The sequence below is a fragment of the Schistocerca piceifrons genome, chromosome 5 (genome assembly GCF_021461385.2).
Source record: "Schistocerca piceifrons isolate TAMUIC-IGC-003096 chromosome 5, iqSchPice1.1, whole genome shotgun sequence".
In the NCBI taxonomy this organism is placed as follows: Eukaryota; Metazoa; Arthropoda; class Insecta; order Orthoptera; family Acrididae; genus Schistocerca; species Schistocerca piceifrons.
In genome coordinates, this window is record NC_060142.1 from 75,901,843 (window position 1) to 75,921,771 (window position 19,929).

Here is a 19,929-nt window from a genome sequence, read left to right on the forward strand (position 1 = left end):
CAATAACTTCACTCATTATTTGCTTGTTCTTGTTACGGTTATTATTGTCATTCTCTCACTCGCAAAAGTTTTCATATCCCTATTTGGTATCGATTCACATGAAGAGTGGCTATGAAAGAAGGGAATACTGAATGTTACGTCATGCAGAATACACTCCTTTACTTTGGCACCTCGTTGTCAACGCTGCAGGAGAAGTGAGATACAAAAGTTGACAATGGGAGGACAGATACGCTGGCACAACTCTGCAACTACTCCTGTTGATTTAACACAGTGTTACCAGATAAACTAGTGCTGCAGGATCGAAAATGTAGTACGGACTTTGCCACAGTAGCAGAGAGCTGCTAACTTCGGACCATGACCGTGAATTACCCTTGGATCAGCTGCTGGTTAGAGTGTTGCAACAACGCAGGAATAATTCGAACAACTAGTTTCATTCAGAGACATGCATTTGGAATCTATTCATCGTTTAGGGGTTGAACAAGAGGGTAACATTACGGAAACAATGATCAGGCTACATAGTATATAATAGACCATACAGATTGGAAGGAGGAAACGTATGAAGACGCAGAATTCCTCGTTATAGTTATGTGCCGCGTGTCTTTCGCGTTAGCAGAAGTAATATCCCGCTTTACCTCTTCTTAAATTTCAAATGGAATGAATGCCATGAGGAATGAAATATTTGTTAACTGCATCTCTTCTTGCTTCCATCTCTACCAACATATTTCTTTATTCTCGTGTTGATCATGACATTCTATAAGTATGCTGCAAAAGATTGCACGCGGGCACATGCGACATCGAGGTGCAAAGCGTTTGATATCTTATATTATATTCAATCCACATAAGCTTCCCATGTATTTTTACTTCGTTTATATTTTGAGATGATTATGAACGCTAAGGAAAATTATCTCACATGTTTTATGCTGAATGAGAAACACTGAATCATCCGCTTTGATTTCCCTATGTTTAAAAGATATAATGTAGGCGTAAACAGCCTTCTTCCACGCCGGAAGCTGAAACTTGTATCATTCTGGATTAATGATAATTGTATGCCTCACAAGGCGACGTCAGAAACTATCAGGGGAGAACGCCGCATAAAACCCAAACGTGCGCACGCGTCTCCCCTCTGAAGAACCGGATCGGACAATCACGACAAGCGTTTCGCTAAAGAGCTGTTTCATAATAGAGCTGAGAATTGGCAGCGTCGTAGAAAGTATTTGTCAACACTGTGATAGTGCATTTACTTCCGGGTGTAGCCCGGCATTACCTCGCTAAATTCACTGGGCATTCGTTTTTTGCATCGAAGACTCATACGATATAATCCACTGTAAGATGAGACAGAAAGTATATTTAATTTCTGGACTCAAAGAACGGCGTTCTGCACATAAGTAACACCTGTTTGTGTGTTTAATGTTGCGTTATGAGGATCAGGCAATATCGCATTGACTGTAGTCCGCGTATTGCCGCCAGTGTGTCGTTAGCTCATTGGTTCCCTTATGTGTTGCGACGCTAGTGCTATATGAGACGGCAGTTCCGATCTCGGCGAAAGCAGCTGAACACAACGTTTTATTTTCCATTTTAATTAATGGAGTTGCAAACTGCTAGTAAAAATTCCTTATATGAAATCTGAAGAATGCGTTTACACACAAATCTTTGTGCAATTTCTACTTAGTAAATTATGTTAATATCACGGATGTCTGCTTTGCAAATGCCAAGGTGCTTCACTGTAAACTAGTTTCTGAAAAGATTCAAACCGACTGTCAACGATACGAATTTGAGCTTTGTTCGTCATATAGATCTAACATGTCAGGAGGTTGTTTATGAAGTGAACATGTTGATTAATATAGTTCCTCTCCTCTAAAATTTTGCAATAGCATTTAACTGTAGAGGTTTTCTGACACCGGCGTTAGCAATTCCTTTCCGTTCTCTGAAACCTCAAAAACGATAACTTTTTCTGGTTTAAATCTGATGACCTTAACTATCACTTCCGATCAACGTTAAATACTTCATGAATCCATACATGGAACTCCAAATGCGCAGTGATCCTGCACTGCTACAGAGCATGCATTGCAAGGTATTCGCACAGTTTATCGCACAGACTTACCATAAGGAATGAAACAAAAACTGTAATACACTTTAGTGGACCACAGGCGCTCACTCTGGCTTGACCAAAACATCCGAATATTGGCCAAAAGTTGCACAAATAGTTGACTTTGAAAGAAAAAGAAACGAGGTATGGAGAATTCATAAATTCACCGAATGTAGTGAGGTGGTTTAATTTCGTCCCAGTCTATAAAATTAATTTCGGGCCGTAGTCAGCTCTTGCCGATTAATGTAATACAGTAATCTCCGTTGCTTTTGAGCGAGAATGGAAATCGTAGAAATTTTCTGTGGAGCACCATTTAATAATAATAAAGCGTTTTAAAGTATCAAAAGCGATGAGCGGTAGCAGGCGCTTTCGATAAAGAACTGGGGAGTGCAGCGCCGCTGCTGTCGCCACGGCCGCTGCCGGTAGCCAGCAAGTGGATCCCGGAAGTTTGCCGCACACGGAGTCCAGAGTAGGACAGTCTGCGAGAAATCTGCCGCAAAATGGTTACTGGACAAAATTTTGTTATCGATGTGTCAGATAGTGAAATAGATTGAATCTGCGCTACCACTAAATTCACATCTTCATCATTCAGACAGAAGAGGCTATAAAAATCTTTTACGTCAGCTGGTCTCGAGCCACAGATATCGTACACAGAAACAACGCATGCTACCGCTAGACCACAGGCATAAACGGTCTAGGTCACAGTCTAACATAACAGTCGCGACACTCACTGCTGTAAAAGTTGTTGCCGTTTGACAGATGGAGCGACACCAGCGCTCAGAGTGGCAGGTAAGGTGAACGTCAGGCGCGTCGTAAGCATAATGTTTGTTTGCATCCATTTCCTACGTAATTTCCGAATTATTCGAGTTAGTTTCTTGCCTCCAAGAGTTTGTGTAGTATCAGAAGGCATATATGTTTCTAAAATTGATTCTAAAATAAGCGCAAGTATGGACAAAAACAATGAATAGAGTGGCAAGCTACAACACATTCGTGAAGAAACACTTGTGACATTGGACAGAATTGCAGCTTACCACGTTGATATCAAAAGAATATAAACACACAGATTCACATGTAAGAAGCACAGACATGTACCTCTACATGCAAAAGCGATGGACAGCTCGTTTATCGTTATGTAGGCCTACTGTGTTTGTCATTGTCACTTGTTTCCACGACTTTCATCTTTATATTATTCTAAGTGGGACAAGCAACTGACAAATAGTGGGAGAAATATGCTGAAAACATAATGAGCTGATTACATTACATTTCACGAAAAACCAAATATTTGAATAATTTTCAAACAAACTGTCTGTAGCACTTTCCTTGTCCCATAATAGTTTCGCTCGAAGTCTAGCGATCTGAACATTCTGACACTTCACACGCTTTTGTAAGACACGAACAGCTGCACTTAATCTAACCACTTCATCGTCAAAGCAGGTCTTGTGTTGATGATTCTCACGAATCTGGCACTAATAAATGGAGAGTTGAACTAGCTGCTTCTGTGCCATAGGACTGTTTTACAGCTATAGATTGACTGTCGAATCTTTGTGGCAGTTTCTTCTTTATCGTCAGTTGAGGTGGCTTATTAGGAATGTCAAACAGTGGGGATACTGCATTCCACACGAGTTTGTTATTGTCTGCGTTCATGACCTGGTTTTGTTCGAAATGTAGCGAACAAAACCTAATATTATTATACAGGTAAACCGGGTCATTCTTCATAAGGTCTTCTCGTCTGCTATTAACTAGCCATTTTTTTGCTCCTAAAACGAAACATTCATGATTTATAGACATACATTTGCAAATGAATCCTGACGATACAGTTTAGTAACATGATGGTATATACCTCTCAGGATCCTTAGGAAACCTAAAAAAGACAGCTGTGGTGTCTTCTTCCTATTGCTGCTGCAATTTATTGCGCTACAAACGCTCCCGATGGTAAAAACCATTGTATAAATCAAAATAAACAATCATATTCGCTTTCACGATCGCGCCGAACTCACAGTTCAACCTACCGGCCGCTTGGAGCACTGCTGGCGCTGAAGGCAACAAAATCGAGGCTAAGTGTCGCGACTGTTATGTTAGACTGTGGTCTAGGTGTTCTCTAACATGGGACAAGACTCCCTCCAGGAAGTGCCGCAGTCTACAGCGTTGCCAGATTGTGCAGATTGCCAAACTTAGAGAATTAGCGAGTTGGCCAGTTTATTTGTCCCATGTCGCGATCGGCGCGGACTTAGCCTCGGCAGCGGCCGGCCCCCAGTCAAGTTTTGTGTCAAGAGTGTACATACATATTATTCCCATGTTTATTTGCTTTACGTTTCATTTTTTTTCGCCACATATCAAGGAAACTTGTTTTAGTTTCCTGTCCAAAATTGTATTCTCTAGGCAATTTTTTACATCATACAACACGTTGGAAGAAATTGTGTGTGCTGCAAATTGCATAACACCGTTTATGCATGCAATGGCTTCTTCAGGCTTATTAATTTTTCTAGGAACATCACTTTGCTCCTCTTCTTCCTTTGTTTCTTCTTTATCCTACTCCGTATTGCGGATTTCTGTTAAAGTGAAAGTGAAGTGAGCTGACAGAAAGTCATCCCTTCAAATGTAATCATCTGTACTACATGAAATGTTTCGCACTTTCATTATTTCAGCAACTGCTTCTGCATTTTCTTGAACTTCGATGGCTACAGAAGCGTCTTGTTGTTGAGCCCCAAACTCCACTTTGTTGAAGCACCTGGTGACAGTTTCGGGTTTTATTTCCTTTACTGTCAAGCCAATCCAATTTACTGCATCCAGAACAGAAACTGACCGTGCAAAAGGAAACGCACTTTCGGCTTCTTCCACGCTAAGAATAAGAGACTGCATCAGCAATCGCCTATAATGACACTTGTAAATAACCCTCTGGTCCAGGGGTTGTGTGGGGCTGGATGAACCTGGAGGGAACCAATTTCACGTTTGATAACGTTAGTTTCGGGTGGCAGGTTGCATTATCTAGGAAAAGGAGAACTTAGTGATTTCCATTTTTCATTTTGGCATTGAAAGAGACCAGCCTTTCTTCCATAAGACCACTCACCATCCTCCCGTTTTTATTGCTTCGCCACGTGACTGGAAGGTTACTGACGTCTATGTTTTTGAAACAACGCGCTTTTGCCACCTTTCCAAACACCAGTTGCTTCTCCATTTCACCTAACATGTTTCCACACAGCAGTACAGTGAGTCTTTCGTTGGACATCTTTCCGCCGGTGCAATTTTTACCTCGAATTGCTAGCGATTTTGAAGGCAGCGGGCGATAAAACAGTCTCGTTTCATCGGCACTGAACACATCTTTCGGGTCATAATTCACAATTAGGTTGGACAGTATTGTCTTCCATTCTGTTGCTACACTTTCCTGCACATCCTTAGCTTCCCCACACACTTCCCTCCACACGATGCTGTGCCTAGCTTTGTCCAGCCATCCTTTGGATGCTCAAAACTCCGTAATTCCAAGCTCTTTAGCGACTTTAAAACCCTCACTCTGCAACATGGGTCCTGATAAAGGTAAGTTTTTTGCCCGCGCATATACGAACTATTCCCACACCATTTCGTTGCCGCGCGGAGTGGCCGTCCGGTCTGGAGCGCCATGTCACGAATTACGCGGTCCCTCCCGCCGGAGGTTCGAGTCCTCCCACGGGCATGGGTGTGTGCGTGTAGTTCTTAGCATAAGTTTGTTTAAGTAGCGAGTAAGTCTAGGGACCGGTGACCTCAGCAGTTTCGTCCCTTAGGAACTGACACGCATATTTTGAACTATTTCGTTAATTTCTTCATTTCCGGTCTTCTTCGCCTTACTTTTCATCTGCCCGTTTCCTTTTATCCATTCGTCCCAAATCCTTTCCTTGTTTCTTAAAGTCTCATAAATTCGTGTTTTACCGCATTTGAAACGCAACATAATTTCGCGCACAGAGACTTTGTCTTTCTCACTCGCCTTTATTACATTAATCTTTACGTTAAGTGTTAACGACACATTCCGTTTGTTCGACATCATGTTACTGTAGCTCTTAAACTGCTATAGTCAACTGAAACTGGCAGAAAATAATGACCTTGCCGGATAAAACCATTGTTTAACGGGACAAAACCCACCTCTTTCACTGAGCACATCGCAGCAGTGTGTTGGTAGATGCGCAGCAATGTTCCTGAATTCGCCGACGTGCGTCAATAATGAGGAAAACGAGAAAGCCGACAAACAGAGCGCTGACGAACGAATCTTTTCCTTTGATGTACTGCACAGACACTGAGGGTGACGTATCCGTTGTTGCACAGAGCGGCGCGGTTTTAGGTCGACACCATGGCGCTGCGGTGCTCAAATGGTTCAAATGGCTCTGAGAACTATGGGAAGTAACATCTGAGGTCATCAGTCGCCTACTTAAACCTAACTAACCTAAGGACATCACACACATCCATGCCCGAGGCAGGATTCGAACCTGCGACCGTAGCAGCAGCGCGGGTCCGGACTGAAGCGCCTAGAACCGCTCGGCCACAAAGACTGGCCGCCGCGCTGCGTTGGACCTCTTTTCTTGGTATTGCGCCACTTAACGGTGGTGTTAAAAGTAACGTCCTTGTAGAGTCGTGAATGACTAATGAACTGTATAGGCTGTTTTCTGCATTATACAATGAATTATTAAGTATGTTCTACGATTTGCTTTCCGTTTCCGCGTTAGGCACGTTCCGCTTCATACAAAAAATCAGCATGTAAAAGTGCGCTGAATTCGTCGGAACTGAAATACTTGTACGGTTTGGGCAGATTTCCGAATTATGCACGTGCCGATTTGAGCAAGTTTTACAGTACAACATTCGTAGGTGAACTTACATCAAGGTCATAAGGTGGTTAAAGAGGAAATAAAGCTTTATTCTCGTAGCGCAGCCAGGTCCGAGGCTCCTGCTTAGCAGTGTTTGCACTGTAAATGCGGTTTCCGGCCACCATACTCTCACATTCCAGGTCATTTCTCGAATTTTGTTTTGGATAGGCTTCAACGTCAACATCAACAAACGCTATTATCACTGTAACTGTCTTCGCAAGAGCTATCGAATGCAGTTACAAAAGGTATACATTCCCATTAAAAAAGAAAACGCCCTTATCATATTTGATACCAACGCTAAAAACATTAACCAAACAAAAACATACGTGTCCCGCGACGCTCGGACATTTGCCGAAAACTGCGTTTCGATATCTCTAGCCGTTCACGAAATAAAAGGGGTGTTAACATCTTACCTGACTCACGCTGTGTGTTTGTCTGTGTGTGCTGCTTATGCCGCAAATTTTGACTACTTCCTGAGTATAACTCTGCTTTTTTTCAAGTGCTCTGCAAGCTCGCTCAACCTCTAGTGCACATCTCTCAATCATTTTCGGAGCAGATGGTACTGTTGTTGTAATAGTTCTCGTTCTTGGTACGATGTTGTAGCTTTGTAGGGAAATATCCAAGAGGTCATCAGACACTTTGATCTAGTGCTTATACCACAAATTTCGACTGCTTCCTCTGCATGAATACAGATATCCAGTATTACCATTCCGTAGATGGAATTCGCCAGATTTTACACAGTTATCGGTTTTTCTATGTTTTATCTTTATTCCGCATTTTTCTGTTTTCCTACATTTTTTTCGTATTCTCCATATTCTGTATGAAAATGTAGAACTATCTCTACCATGCTGCTGTGACACAGAGTCCCAGTCCTGCCAGCGTATCTGCAAACTATAATTTTTCCGAATGTCGACCCACATAATACTAAACGCCAAAGCCAACGCCAAAATACACACATACATTAATTTCTATGGAGGTAGTGTTGACTTCATCCTGTTATTAACGCTTATACCTCAGTCAGGCTATTGTGTTAGTTTCCTGTGGGCGCCCTACTGTCCAGAGTACGCCGACCAGTGTGGCCGAGCTGTTATAGGCGCTACAGTCTGGAACCCCGCGACCGCTACGGTCGCAGGTTCGAATCCTGCCTCGGGCATGGATATGTGTGATGTCCTTAGGTTAGTCAGGTTTAAGTAGTTCTAAGTTCTAGGGGACTGATGACCTCAGAAGTTAAGTCCCATAGTGCTCAGAGCCACTTTTTTTGTCCAGAGTACATTTGGGACAGAATCCGCAAGTTGTCTGATAGTAGATCCATCAGAATTATGCCTGGAATATTGTTGGGATGGACCCATCAACGTTCCTTGGTACCTTGTCTGGCTGCATTATCCAATGAACTGTTCTCAGAAGTAAGTTCTAAAAACTCACCATCACTGTCAATTTCATCTGAACTTGAAAATGTTCAAACGGCTCTGAGCACTATGGGACTTAATATCTGAGGTCATCAGTCCCCTACAACTTAGAACTACTTAAACCTAACTAACCTAATGCTCATGAATCTCAGCGATGCTGCACGTTGGGCATATCTAATCGGTCCGCGCCCGTCTGACTCGGCTTAAATGGACCCCTCCAGTCGCGGATGTTCAGACTGCCGTCCGCGCCCGTTCTGACGGTCCTCAACGGTTGTTGTCGTCATCTGAGGTGTGTCAGACCCGATCTGAGATGATGAGTAATCTGTCTCATGACTGTTACTAACCTAAGGTCACACACATCCATGCCCGAGGCAGGATTCGAACCTGCGACCGTAGCAGTCACGCGGTTCCGGACTGAAGTGCCTAGAACCGCTCGGCCACTGCGGCCTGTCTTGAAAATGCCTTATCCAATTCATCAGCTGAAGGAAGGACAGCAGAAGACGTAGAAGTAGATGCTGTGCACTTTTGTATCTCTTGCTTTTTCTCATCTTCCAATTTTCTCTGCCTCGCCCTTTCTTCTTTATTTGTAAGTTTCAGTCAGCTGCTCCACGGTAGGTTTCACATCCAGGCTCTCTCCCAGCTAGATTGTTTGCAGAATATTGGCACTTGCAATATCAAATAAACTGTCCAAATCATTTATAACTTCTCTTCACTGCTCTTAAAACACATCCAGGCACTTTTTTTGCAATTTTAGCCACCCTGAATGAAAAGTAAGTAATTTTTTTGTGAATAATTTTGACTGAATAGGTAGTCAGAATTCTTGCTTTCTCCCAAAACATAATTCACTCGCGAGCCACAAGATTAGCAGTTTCACTTATGGTTAATTTCGCTTCTCATATGTTACAACTTCCGGCGCTTTTCCATTTGATGATAATTTGTATCCAGTTATTTGGCATTTTACATCTACTAAAACAGGCATGTTCGTTAGCATTAGATAGTCATCTTAAGACTTCAAAACTTGTGCGACACTATCGGTAACAAACAACTAACTGTCCTGTATGTGCACGTACAGATAAGCTGATGTGAAGTCTGCATGGCAGATGTGAACAATGAGGAAGATCATGTTCCTCATGCTTTGATCACAACAAAATTTTGTACAGACATGCTTTGGAGTCATTCAAACAACGATGGAGAGCAAGCGCTTAAAAATAATGAAGTCGGAAAATAAAGCACACCCTAATGGGCATGCCTCAGTTTTGTATTCCTCACGGCTTGACTGACTGTTGCACTTCTGCTTTACGCAATATGATTTTCAGGCAGGTGCGTAGTTTGTATGCCCAGTGTGCACCATCTCCGAGATTCACGAGCTGTTTCAGTTCATCAGTTAGCCAAGATGGATGTTTCTTTCTCACTTTTCCACTCTTTAGAAAGCATATCTATCATTTAACGTAGTAATTTCGTTAGTAAATGTAAGAAGATTTTCAGTTACCGGTATGTCCGAGAAGGGACTAGATGATTTCCTCCAGACTATTTCTTGCATCTCACTTCCAAGTTCTGATACGTTTGTGTGTTTGAAATCTCATTATGTAGTCAGCTGTGGGTTCTTTCCAAGACATTCTAGCGAGTACATCACGAAAATTATGTCATGATCAGACGTGTCGGGTGCATGCATGAGAGGTAAGAATTATTCTGATTGGGAAAAATTTGTTAGTCACCATCTGTAATTATATTCTCTTATGTCAATTCAGGACTTGAAATGAAATGTGTGGCTAGGGCCTCCCGTCGGGTAGACCGGTCGACTTTTTAGGTGGTGACACCGTTCAGCGTGTCGATGGAAATGACATTAGGATGACGATTACGACTACGACACCTAGTCCCTGACTGAAGAAAATCTCCAACCCAGCCGGGAATCGAACCCAGGCCCCTTGGCATGACAGTTCGTCACGCTGACCACTCAGGTAGAAAGAGCAGTTTCGAAGCAGGCAAATAACCTATGTTAGGCTTGTAGAGGACACGTATCAGGCACTTTCTGTTAAGGGATTTGATCTTTATGAACATGAATTCCACATTTTTATCTTCATTATTGTTGGATGTTTGTAGCACAGTAGATGATAAATCAGAGTGCATTATGCCCCTACTCTACCCCTTAAGTTACATCCATCATGTCTTAGAAAGAAGTAGCCATCTAGATTTACTGAACTTGGGGATCACTTGGTTTGAGCCAGGTCTCTGACAGAAGTATTACATGGATGTCTGTATCTTGAAATATATGAAGGAACTTGTCAAGATGAGCTGGTAGAGACTGGGCATTCTCACATGCAATATGGAACAGTGTGTGTGTGTGTGTGTGTGTGTGTGTGTGTGTGTGTGTAAAGCTCTACTGCATATTAGCAGCAACTTTGTGCCAGCAAGGGACATAGTACATGGTGTATCAAAAAGTATCATCCTATTTGCCACATATATATTTCTGAAACTAATAATCACATACAACGAATTTAGTTTTTTGAGAATGAGAAATTCAAAACGTTAGACGCACAGCATATGTCACAGCAGTATTCAAATTGTTGCCACACTGCAGCGAGCTTGTCTTGAGTTACAGCTTCCACAGCTGCTGTTATGCAACGTCTCAGTTCATTCATTGTTGTTGGTAACAGAGGCACATAAACACAGTCTTTTGTAAACACCACAATAAATAATCACACACAGTCAGGTCCAGTGACCTCAGAGGCCAGTAACGTAAGACTGAATCATTTGGTACAGTGTGACTGATCCAACCTTCAGTGATCTTTTGATTTCAAAATTCCCATACTTTCAGATGCCAATGTGGCAGTACCGCATCCTGTTGGTAAATGAAGTCATTCGAATCAGTCTCCAGCTGTGGGAAAATGGGAAAAGGAAGTTCTCGAGCATATCGAGATATGTGCTTCCTGTAACAGTGTTCTTGGCAAAGAAAAATGGACCATACACCTTTCCCCCTGAAACTGCACAAAACACATTAAATTTAATGTGTCCCTCTCAAGTTTTACAACTCCATGTGGTTGCTCCGTACCCCATATTCTCACATTATGACTGCTCACAATTCCATTTACATCAAATGTTGCCTCGTCACTAGCCACTAAGTGTGGAAGTAAACTGTCATCCTCCATCTTGCCAAGAATGAAATTACAAAACTCCACACATTGTTGTCTGTCAACTCCACAAAGGCCTTCCAGTAGATGAATTTTGTATGGTTTCATGTGTAAATGTTGACGCAACACACTCCAGACAGACATTGGTGGCAAGTTGAACTGTCGAGCTGCACGGCGAGCGGATTTCTGCGGTCTCCTTGTGAATTATGGTGCATGCATTAGACGCCTGTGTCAGACACTCGGGAATGGCCTGGCGATTTGCCTTTACACAAACAACCTGTTTCTCGGAATTGTTTGTACCATAGTCTAATGCTCTGTGCTGTAGGAGGGTCCACACCATACCTAATACAAAAGTCAAGCTGGCTAGTTATTACTGACACTCACTGCACACAACGTAGAACACAAAATGCTTTCTGTTGTCCCGGCAACACTTTTAATAGAACTTAAGGGTACCACACCCTGCCTATCTAACCCATCTTGATTTAGGCAAGTATTTGACCCATTTCTGAAAAAAAAAACTATGTAATGCAGGACCTTAATATTTTTACTGTATGTTACATGATGCTAATATTGTCAACTGTAGTAAAATCTATTTTATCCATTTTATAGTTTCTGAGAAATACTTTTTTAAATTTATTAACAAAAAATATTAAGTTTTTTCTGAAGAAAATATTATTTTGTGAACTTCCTAATGTGGGAATATTAATGAATGTAGTACCACAGATGGCTTTTTATGTTACGCAGGGTCTCTGAAAATTTCATTCATTTATCTATGTTAGTTTCTGATATAATGCGGCATATGTACTGAAAATTTTAGTTTGCGGGAAATTGATTTTAAAGAAAAAAACTTTTGAAATTTGTTACTTACAGTTAATTAAAACTATCCTGCAGCATATGATGGCCCTTCTTTGGCCTCTAGCAGGTCTTCCTGCTTCTTTTTCACCTTCCAGGATGTTTATCTTGCTTTCTTGGTCATATTAGATGCAGACCTGTCTGCATCGGCTATCCTCATTTTATCGCAATGTTGCAGCCCAGTGATTATATTTTCACCAGGATTACTTCCCAGCTTTTTCAGTATCCAACACTTTCCAATATTACCGCAATTGAATGTATAACAGCATCATGAACTCCTTGTTTCATTGTATGCATGCCTACAAATACAGTTTTAGGAAGGCAGTTCCAAATTATGCTGTTGAAACATTCATTTGGGTTCTGTGTCTCCCCATGCAGACTTTTCCTTAGAAGGTCAGGATGAGCTAAGTCTCTGAAAATAATTGCTCTAATAACGGCAGGAGGAAGAGAATGCTTGTGAGAATAAGATTCTCCAGTTGCCTGAGCCCTATTGTAGTTGCACCACGAATTTTCTCCTGGTGGACACAATCCATGACATGGCTTATCAGCAGCAGAGGACTTACGGAAGAATATGGCCCAAACATCTCTCTTCATTGCCTCCAGATTTTCTTTATTTCTCCTAATTGCCTGCCCATAGTTTTAGTTAACCGACCCTGCCGGGTCAACAGTTTTCCCATCTTCTAATTTTTTTCCTCTCATATCAACAGTTAGTTTTCTCAGCCTTGTTCCCAAACATTTTTGAACATGACCTACTCATTCTATTTTGCTAATAATGGCATCTCTATCTGGCTTAGAGTTCACCACATTGTCGTAGGCCTAATTTTACCGTCGCCCAGATATTTGGTGTACTGTACACAAATTTTCACACTCTGTGACTCACCACACTGTCTACATTGTACAAATTTAAAAATTACATCTGATAATATTCTCATAAATAACATTGCTGCACCCCTTGTCACTTACAGTAAATTCGTTGAAACTCTCTTGAAATGGAGAGAGCTTTTTTGACGATGCACTTGTTGAAGAATTACAATTAGAAACATCGTTACCAGGCGACATAACCTCTTGTACAGAAAGCTTTCTAAAATTGTTTCCTCTAAATTGTCGTTTCTTGAAAATGCCTTTACATTTCGTCATCTTCAATAAACACAACAAAACACACATAAACAAGCACTGTAAAAGTAAGTATAAAAACTACTCGCAATCACACTTGAACAAAACTAACCGCGTGTTTGAAAGAGTGTTGTTTACAAACAGCAGAAATAAAAGAATACCAACTGTTGCATTCCAAGAATAGCCAACACACTCGGAAGTAAAAATCCCTAACGTGCAATGTAGGAGATATAAAGATCTAAAATATATGCAGAAAAGTGGGTGTGACACATACACACACGTGGTAGGAAAATGCTCTTTAAATGCTCAAAAAACTTCAGCAAAATCCATTTCAGAGTACTTAAATAAAACCTTAATTTGTCAAAATATAATGGAAACCGAAAATCAATGTTTTCCGACCTGAACCATGGTGTGGTCCCCTTAACTGGGCGCACCCTGCTGCTGCCTAGTGGGAACAATGTAAAACTCGAGAGTTTTGCCCTTTCCAACAGTACGTTGTTCACATACCTATTTCAAATGATATAATAGTCATCATTTTATTTATTTATTTTTTTTTTTAATCTGATGATTCTTTGAGATACACCCTGTATACCGGGGAACATTCAGGTAGAGGAGCAGGGTTCCCAGAAGTGAAAGCAACAGGTATCTTCAGGCAGATGGGTGTTTTGTGGCCCAGGCCAGCAGCTTTCGCACAGGTTGTTGAACAACCGAGTGGAGACAGGAGAAGAAACTCGCTAAGCAGAGCTATAGGAATGGGCTAAACTGTGATTTTGTGATATCAATGATTTCTGTGAATGCTACTTTTCGGTAACTGTGAGTCCTAACTGAAATTTGTCACACTTAAGAATCACAGTTAATGAATTCACAACTCTTATACCTCTGCACTTCACTAAAGCTATTTCTGTGATTTTTGCTAATTATGCATTTTACGTCATTTCTGAGGCTCCGGAGCTTTACGCAATTTATCACCATAATGTTACGTTGTCAAGCACGAAGTGAACTGTGCCAATACATTTAAGAAATATGTTCTCGCCTGTATAGGCAACAACGTGTCAGGACTTAAGGCTAACGTTTCAGTATGCCAACTGACAAAAAGTTATGTGAAATGATATTATTAATAATTCCAATGATTCTCCCTCTGCTGTTACAGGATAAACAGAAGATACGTTTGCCCACAGACAAAATTTCGTCTCAACAAAACAATCAGTAGTACATATGTTTTACTTTATATGTTCTTCCTTAGTTTTATATTAATGGACCAAGTGTGAAAATGTTGATAATGTGATGCTGAGAATCAGAACACAAATTACCATACTGTACCATAAGCGCTAATGGTTTCTAACTTTGTGAATGAATGTTGGGATGTCGATTATACAAAATGTGATACCTCTTCTCACTCATCTACTGTCACAACCATTGTACAGTATGAATTATATTACTACTAATTAGCAGCAGTATAAAAGTTTAATAATCCTCATGGTTTTCAGACGGCACTCCCATCCTAATGTAGAAGAGATAATCGGGAAGATTAAAGACGGCTCTTTAAGAACACGCAGCGTAAAACAGCCGTAATTTATAACATATGTGTGCAACATGAGTATTGGTACAGTGTGTCATTGAAGTCATTATGTTATATGAAAGGGGTGTGAGCTACACTGTGAGTGAGTAATGAAAATTCCATTCTCACCTTGTTTAAGCCATCTCATACCCCAAATTTTTCTGCCCTGTATTTAATGATGAAGACTTGTTAGAGTCTGATATTGATCCGTCCATCCCCCCCGCCTTGAATGATGGTTGTGACGATAGACTGATCTGTAGTGTAGCACAAGGTCTAGGGTAGGCTGGAGGGTTTCGTGTTCTTAGGTTGATAATGTGAAAGTGAAAACAGCCAAAAATACTAATCTTACAGTTAAAAGTGGATGTTGGGAATGGTATTAATGCAATATTTGAAAATATAGACAAAAGTTTAACTGCGTATTGTACTGATGAAAAAAAAATATCTCTGTTGTGAATACAGTTGTTAAACATTACATAAAAGTTACACAGCAGACACCAGATTGCATTTTTGGTAATCTTTTTCATTATATGTGTGTGTGTGTAATACACAACAAAATACTCATCGGAGCCTTATCCATTATCTGTTTTCTGAATTAACCTTGCTGGTTTAGCTTTTACAATGTGTTGCGTACATAGTTCATTCTGCTTCCGCCGATCCGCGTATTAATATGTAACGCAGCCAATGAGATTGCTGCTAACGTAGAACCTTTTCTCCTCGCGGATCACACTCGCGCAGTGATACATGAACGCACGAGGTCTTATAACGAGTGTACAGACCTCCGATTAGTCAGTCTGCATTTGTCTGTACCAGTCTGCATTAGTCTATAGTCAAGTTTCAGTCTGCGCCTAATAAGCTTACCATATTCCTGTACATACCCATGAAGATAAATGAATAGACACTTTGTCAAGTATCAGAGATATGTGAGAATAAGATTAACGTACCAACACCAAAGGAACTTCAGATTGTCAATTGTAAATAGCATCCAGAACCAAGTTAAGTTATTTTTATGCTTGTTATTATTTTAATAAATGTGTGTGAAAATTAATCAAGTTCTGTTTAAAGTTGGTCACCGTCAATCTGCTACTCTAAGCGTGCAAGTGGCATTTCTATCGTCTGACCTAACGGCAGAAGATAAACACGCCACGATAAGACCACGAGACATATTGCTGACCCTCACCTACTTCGTTAGAGCAACAAGTCAAATAATCTGATGGTGTGTGTACCGAAGGTCTTACAGTACGCACACCACACAATGAAATGTGTGTTTAGAGATGCCACAAAAATTCTATGCTACGCTATAGGTCTACCTACTAGCACAACCGTTATTTGGCATTCACATTCGTTGGCTGCACCACTTCTCAACCATAAAATTTTTCTCAGAGTAAATTAGCTTCTTGGTTCACTTTTTTGACCGTAAGTCTGTGATACATCCTTATCATGAGACATGAGGTTCTTAGAACGAAGTACAGACACGCGTCAACAGATGGCATAAGGCGTCTAATGTTAACTGCTCTTTTTAGTTTCTGTTTGCAACTTGTCGCAGAAAGTTTGACTCGATAGCGTGTCACAAAAACAGTATTACAAACTTAAGCCATCAGATGGCACACGACATTGAAGTAAAATGCTTCTTGTTACTCCTAGCTGTAACTGAAATCACACCCAGACGCTGTAAAGTAGTTATTATGATATCTGTGACTTCTCAGTCACTGAGATTTGTAACGAATTCCATATGGCCTTAAATCTACTAATCGATTACTGATGTCTGACTTGTGCACATTCCTTGATTTTCTAATCATTTTTCTTAGGAACTTTGCGGAGTTTCTGTAGTGTGCAACAACTGCATAATCTCTACTTGTTCTTGCAAACAGATGGTTTACTTTAATTCCTTTAGCGACCCATGATTTTTGACATGGTTGTTTAATGTCCTTTCTGATTAGGTTTCATGCAAAGCTATTTTCAAATAATGATACAAATTTATTATGGAATAGATTAAATTTATGTTAGTATTTGTCTCATTATAAATTTGATTCCAGATCATCTCTGGTAACTCCTCTTAGAAACATTTGTCCTGGTGTCATTACTTTTTCCGATTTCCCCTGAAGAGTATCTGTACTTTAAGACAATCATTTATCCTAACTGACCGTGCATCAAGATCAGAAAAAGCACTTGTTATCAATTTTATCTACTTATATTTACGTGTTTTTATCCACCACCATGATCCTTTCTGTTTCCATCTGCATCAATACACAAAGTTTCCTTATCCATAGCCCCAAGTACTTTTCCTGCGTTGTTGCTTGGCTCATGGAATGCCCCCCCAATGGCCTTACCATGAAATTATCTGTCTCCGGCTGCAACCCCTCCTTCCACATTTTTTTTTAAATGTATGTACTAAATATTATTTTACACAAACAGTTACATTATTTCATTTACTCAATATATAGCTATTTGTACTGGGCTACAAAACTAGCACAAGGAAGTGAAGGAATAAAGGCAACATAATTTTGGTACTTGAAAAGAGTATATTTCACGCAGCTTTGCTTATCACAATCAGCAAACAAGAATAAGGTTTCTTTTAATGATACCACTAGTAGTAAGATATCAGTTTTTTGGGCACACAAGTCATATGTTCAACATATGTTATTATAGGAATAAATATGAGATATTAAAAAAGGGAACTTCATCTGTTTATTTCAATATTAAGATCACAGCTGGCTATTAAACAGGATTAAGCAGGCCTATTCCAGTGCACTCTATGATGTTTGAATTTGGTCCTTGCTTAATGATGTTGAATTTTGCCTGCAAACAAAAATAGCATCAGATGACATACAAAATTACATTATAGTATTGAGGATTCTACTATTTCTTTAAATGTCTGTATAGCACAATATACGGCACAGATGGTGAATAATGAAAATAATATAGTTTCAAAATGATGCCAGATGTGGCACAAATATGTCTGAAGTAAATAAAGGTAAGGTGCCTCAAAAAGGTTTCTCAGCAGTGAAGATTAAAGTTGGAGGAAAAGTGAAACAAACTAGCAAAATTATTTGCAGAGCACCATAGTAGTACAATTCCTGAAAAACTGGAACACTGCCGTAACAACACTTAATTCACAAAAATGGAAACCAGTGGCAAGTATAGTTCTACAGTAGTATTAAGAAAGTTACAACTGTTTTTAATTATGAATATTATGCTGGAAAATTAAACCATTGGAGCATCACATAATATAAGATATCAAACGAAAGCTGATTACATCAGCAAACATCAGAACAAGCTACATTCCAAATCCTGCACGTATATTAAAAGTTACAATTGGTTTCCTAAAATATAGATATGCAAATGTGCCACAGTCAAATCCTCCACAAGCTACATGTAGTGTGAGGGCAGAATGAGTTACCTAGTTCCTCACTGTGCCTTGCCAGATAATATCTACAGCCAACTATTAAATATGCTTTAAATGATTGTGTAACTAGTCATAAAAAGAAGTTATATTAAAAAGCTATGGAAGTGTGTATAAGAAAAAGTTTAACATTTGCATGAAAGCAAATATATCTAGAGGTCAGAACGACAGTTTGCTAAGGCTGGACATACGTATAACTGTAACTTAACTAGTTCATATTTTAAAAACAGATGCAAGCACTTTTAGGGATTTTGCTAAAAACTTTATATAATACTTTTTTTTTAGTGAGAGGTCGCAAAATGACCTTAATAGTTGTGTGATTATTCCAATAATAAGTAAATACATGCAAATAGCCTTAATTTTTAATGATGGTCATTGTTTCAATATATAACATGGACTCAGTAGAGAGAGAGAGAGAGAGAGAGAGAGAGAGAGAGAGAGAGTGTGTGTGTGTGTGTGTGTGTGTGTGTGTGTGTGTGTGTGTGTGTGTGTGTGTGTGCGTGTGTGTGTGCGCGCGTGTGCGTGTGCGCGCGCTTTAAGGGAGAGAAGCAGTGCATATGTGGACACTGGTCTTCTTGTTTCATTCTTTCGAAAAGGAAGGTTTTGTCTTTTGCAAATGGTACTGTGTCAGTGGATGTGCTTGATGGTAGTAGAGATTGTCTGGGCAGTGAAGCAGCTTTGTTTGGGTACAAATCATTTGACTTAAAAATATTTGACATTGGCTTTTGGTGATTGAGTTCGAGGAGCAACAATAAGGACATTATATGTGAGACTCGAGACAGCTGATATCTTTAATTATTTAGCAGCTGTTTAACTTTTTTATTCGTTTTTGAAGTAATTGTTTAGGATATTGAGCGTCATTTTAATCTTGCAAGAAACACTGAGAAATTGTGCTGTCTGACTATGAGTGCTTGCTTTAGAATTTCTCGATTCATGGGTTTTTATGGGATCTTTCCAAAGCAAATATTCTATTTACGGTTCTCTGTCATCTACATTAATTATATATCTTTGTTTTCATTTGAATCTATGACTACATAGAGCCATGGATCACAATCGTGTGAACTACTTGCAATAAATATCTACTGGATTTAAAGAACAATTCTCCTGTTTCAACAACATTATTAAATCCACAGGATTTATTTATCCAGTTTATAAATTATTTCACTAAACTGTTTAGTAAATTATACTGGTCTAAGGGACTATTGTTTAGTAAATGCATGTACCTCCGAGCGCTGATGTACGATTGACCCCTACGACTCTGCAGTGAGCTCTGGCTGCAGCAACATCACCAACCACGAGAAAGAACATTGGGTTTCAATCTGACAAACATATTAACAAGCTGGATTTTCATGCAGACATTACAATGATCCATTTGAAAGTCACAAAGGAAATTACAGGCTCGAACAATGGGTATGACTTACTGCTCTGTCGATGATCCATGTATTATGAGAAAGCTTCTGGCTCCAGTTTCAAGAAAATCTGTACAAAATGGCCTTGAGAAACTATGAATTGACTGAACATAGGACTGTCTCCCTATAGCTTACTTCCTTTTTTTCTCAG

At 40.0% G+C, this 19,929-nt stretch overlaps 1 protein-coding gene across 1 annotated transcript in view; it reads right to left on the minus strand.

Moving 5' to 3' along the window:
• Window positions 1–17,468: 17,468 nt before the first annotated feature.
• Window positions 17,469–19,929, minus strand: part of LOC124798599 (RNA 3'-terminal phosphate cyclase) — a 94,344-nt gene continuing 91,883 nt past the window's right edge. The window contains exon 10 of the mRNA XM_047262067.1: window positions 17,469–17,765. Within this exon, the coding sequence (XP_047118023.1) occupies window positions 17,685–17,765 (81 nt within the window). The 3' untranslated portion in view covers window positions 17,469–17,684. The remainder of the gene's footprint in view (window positions 17,766–19,929) is intronic.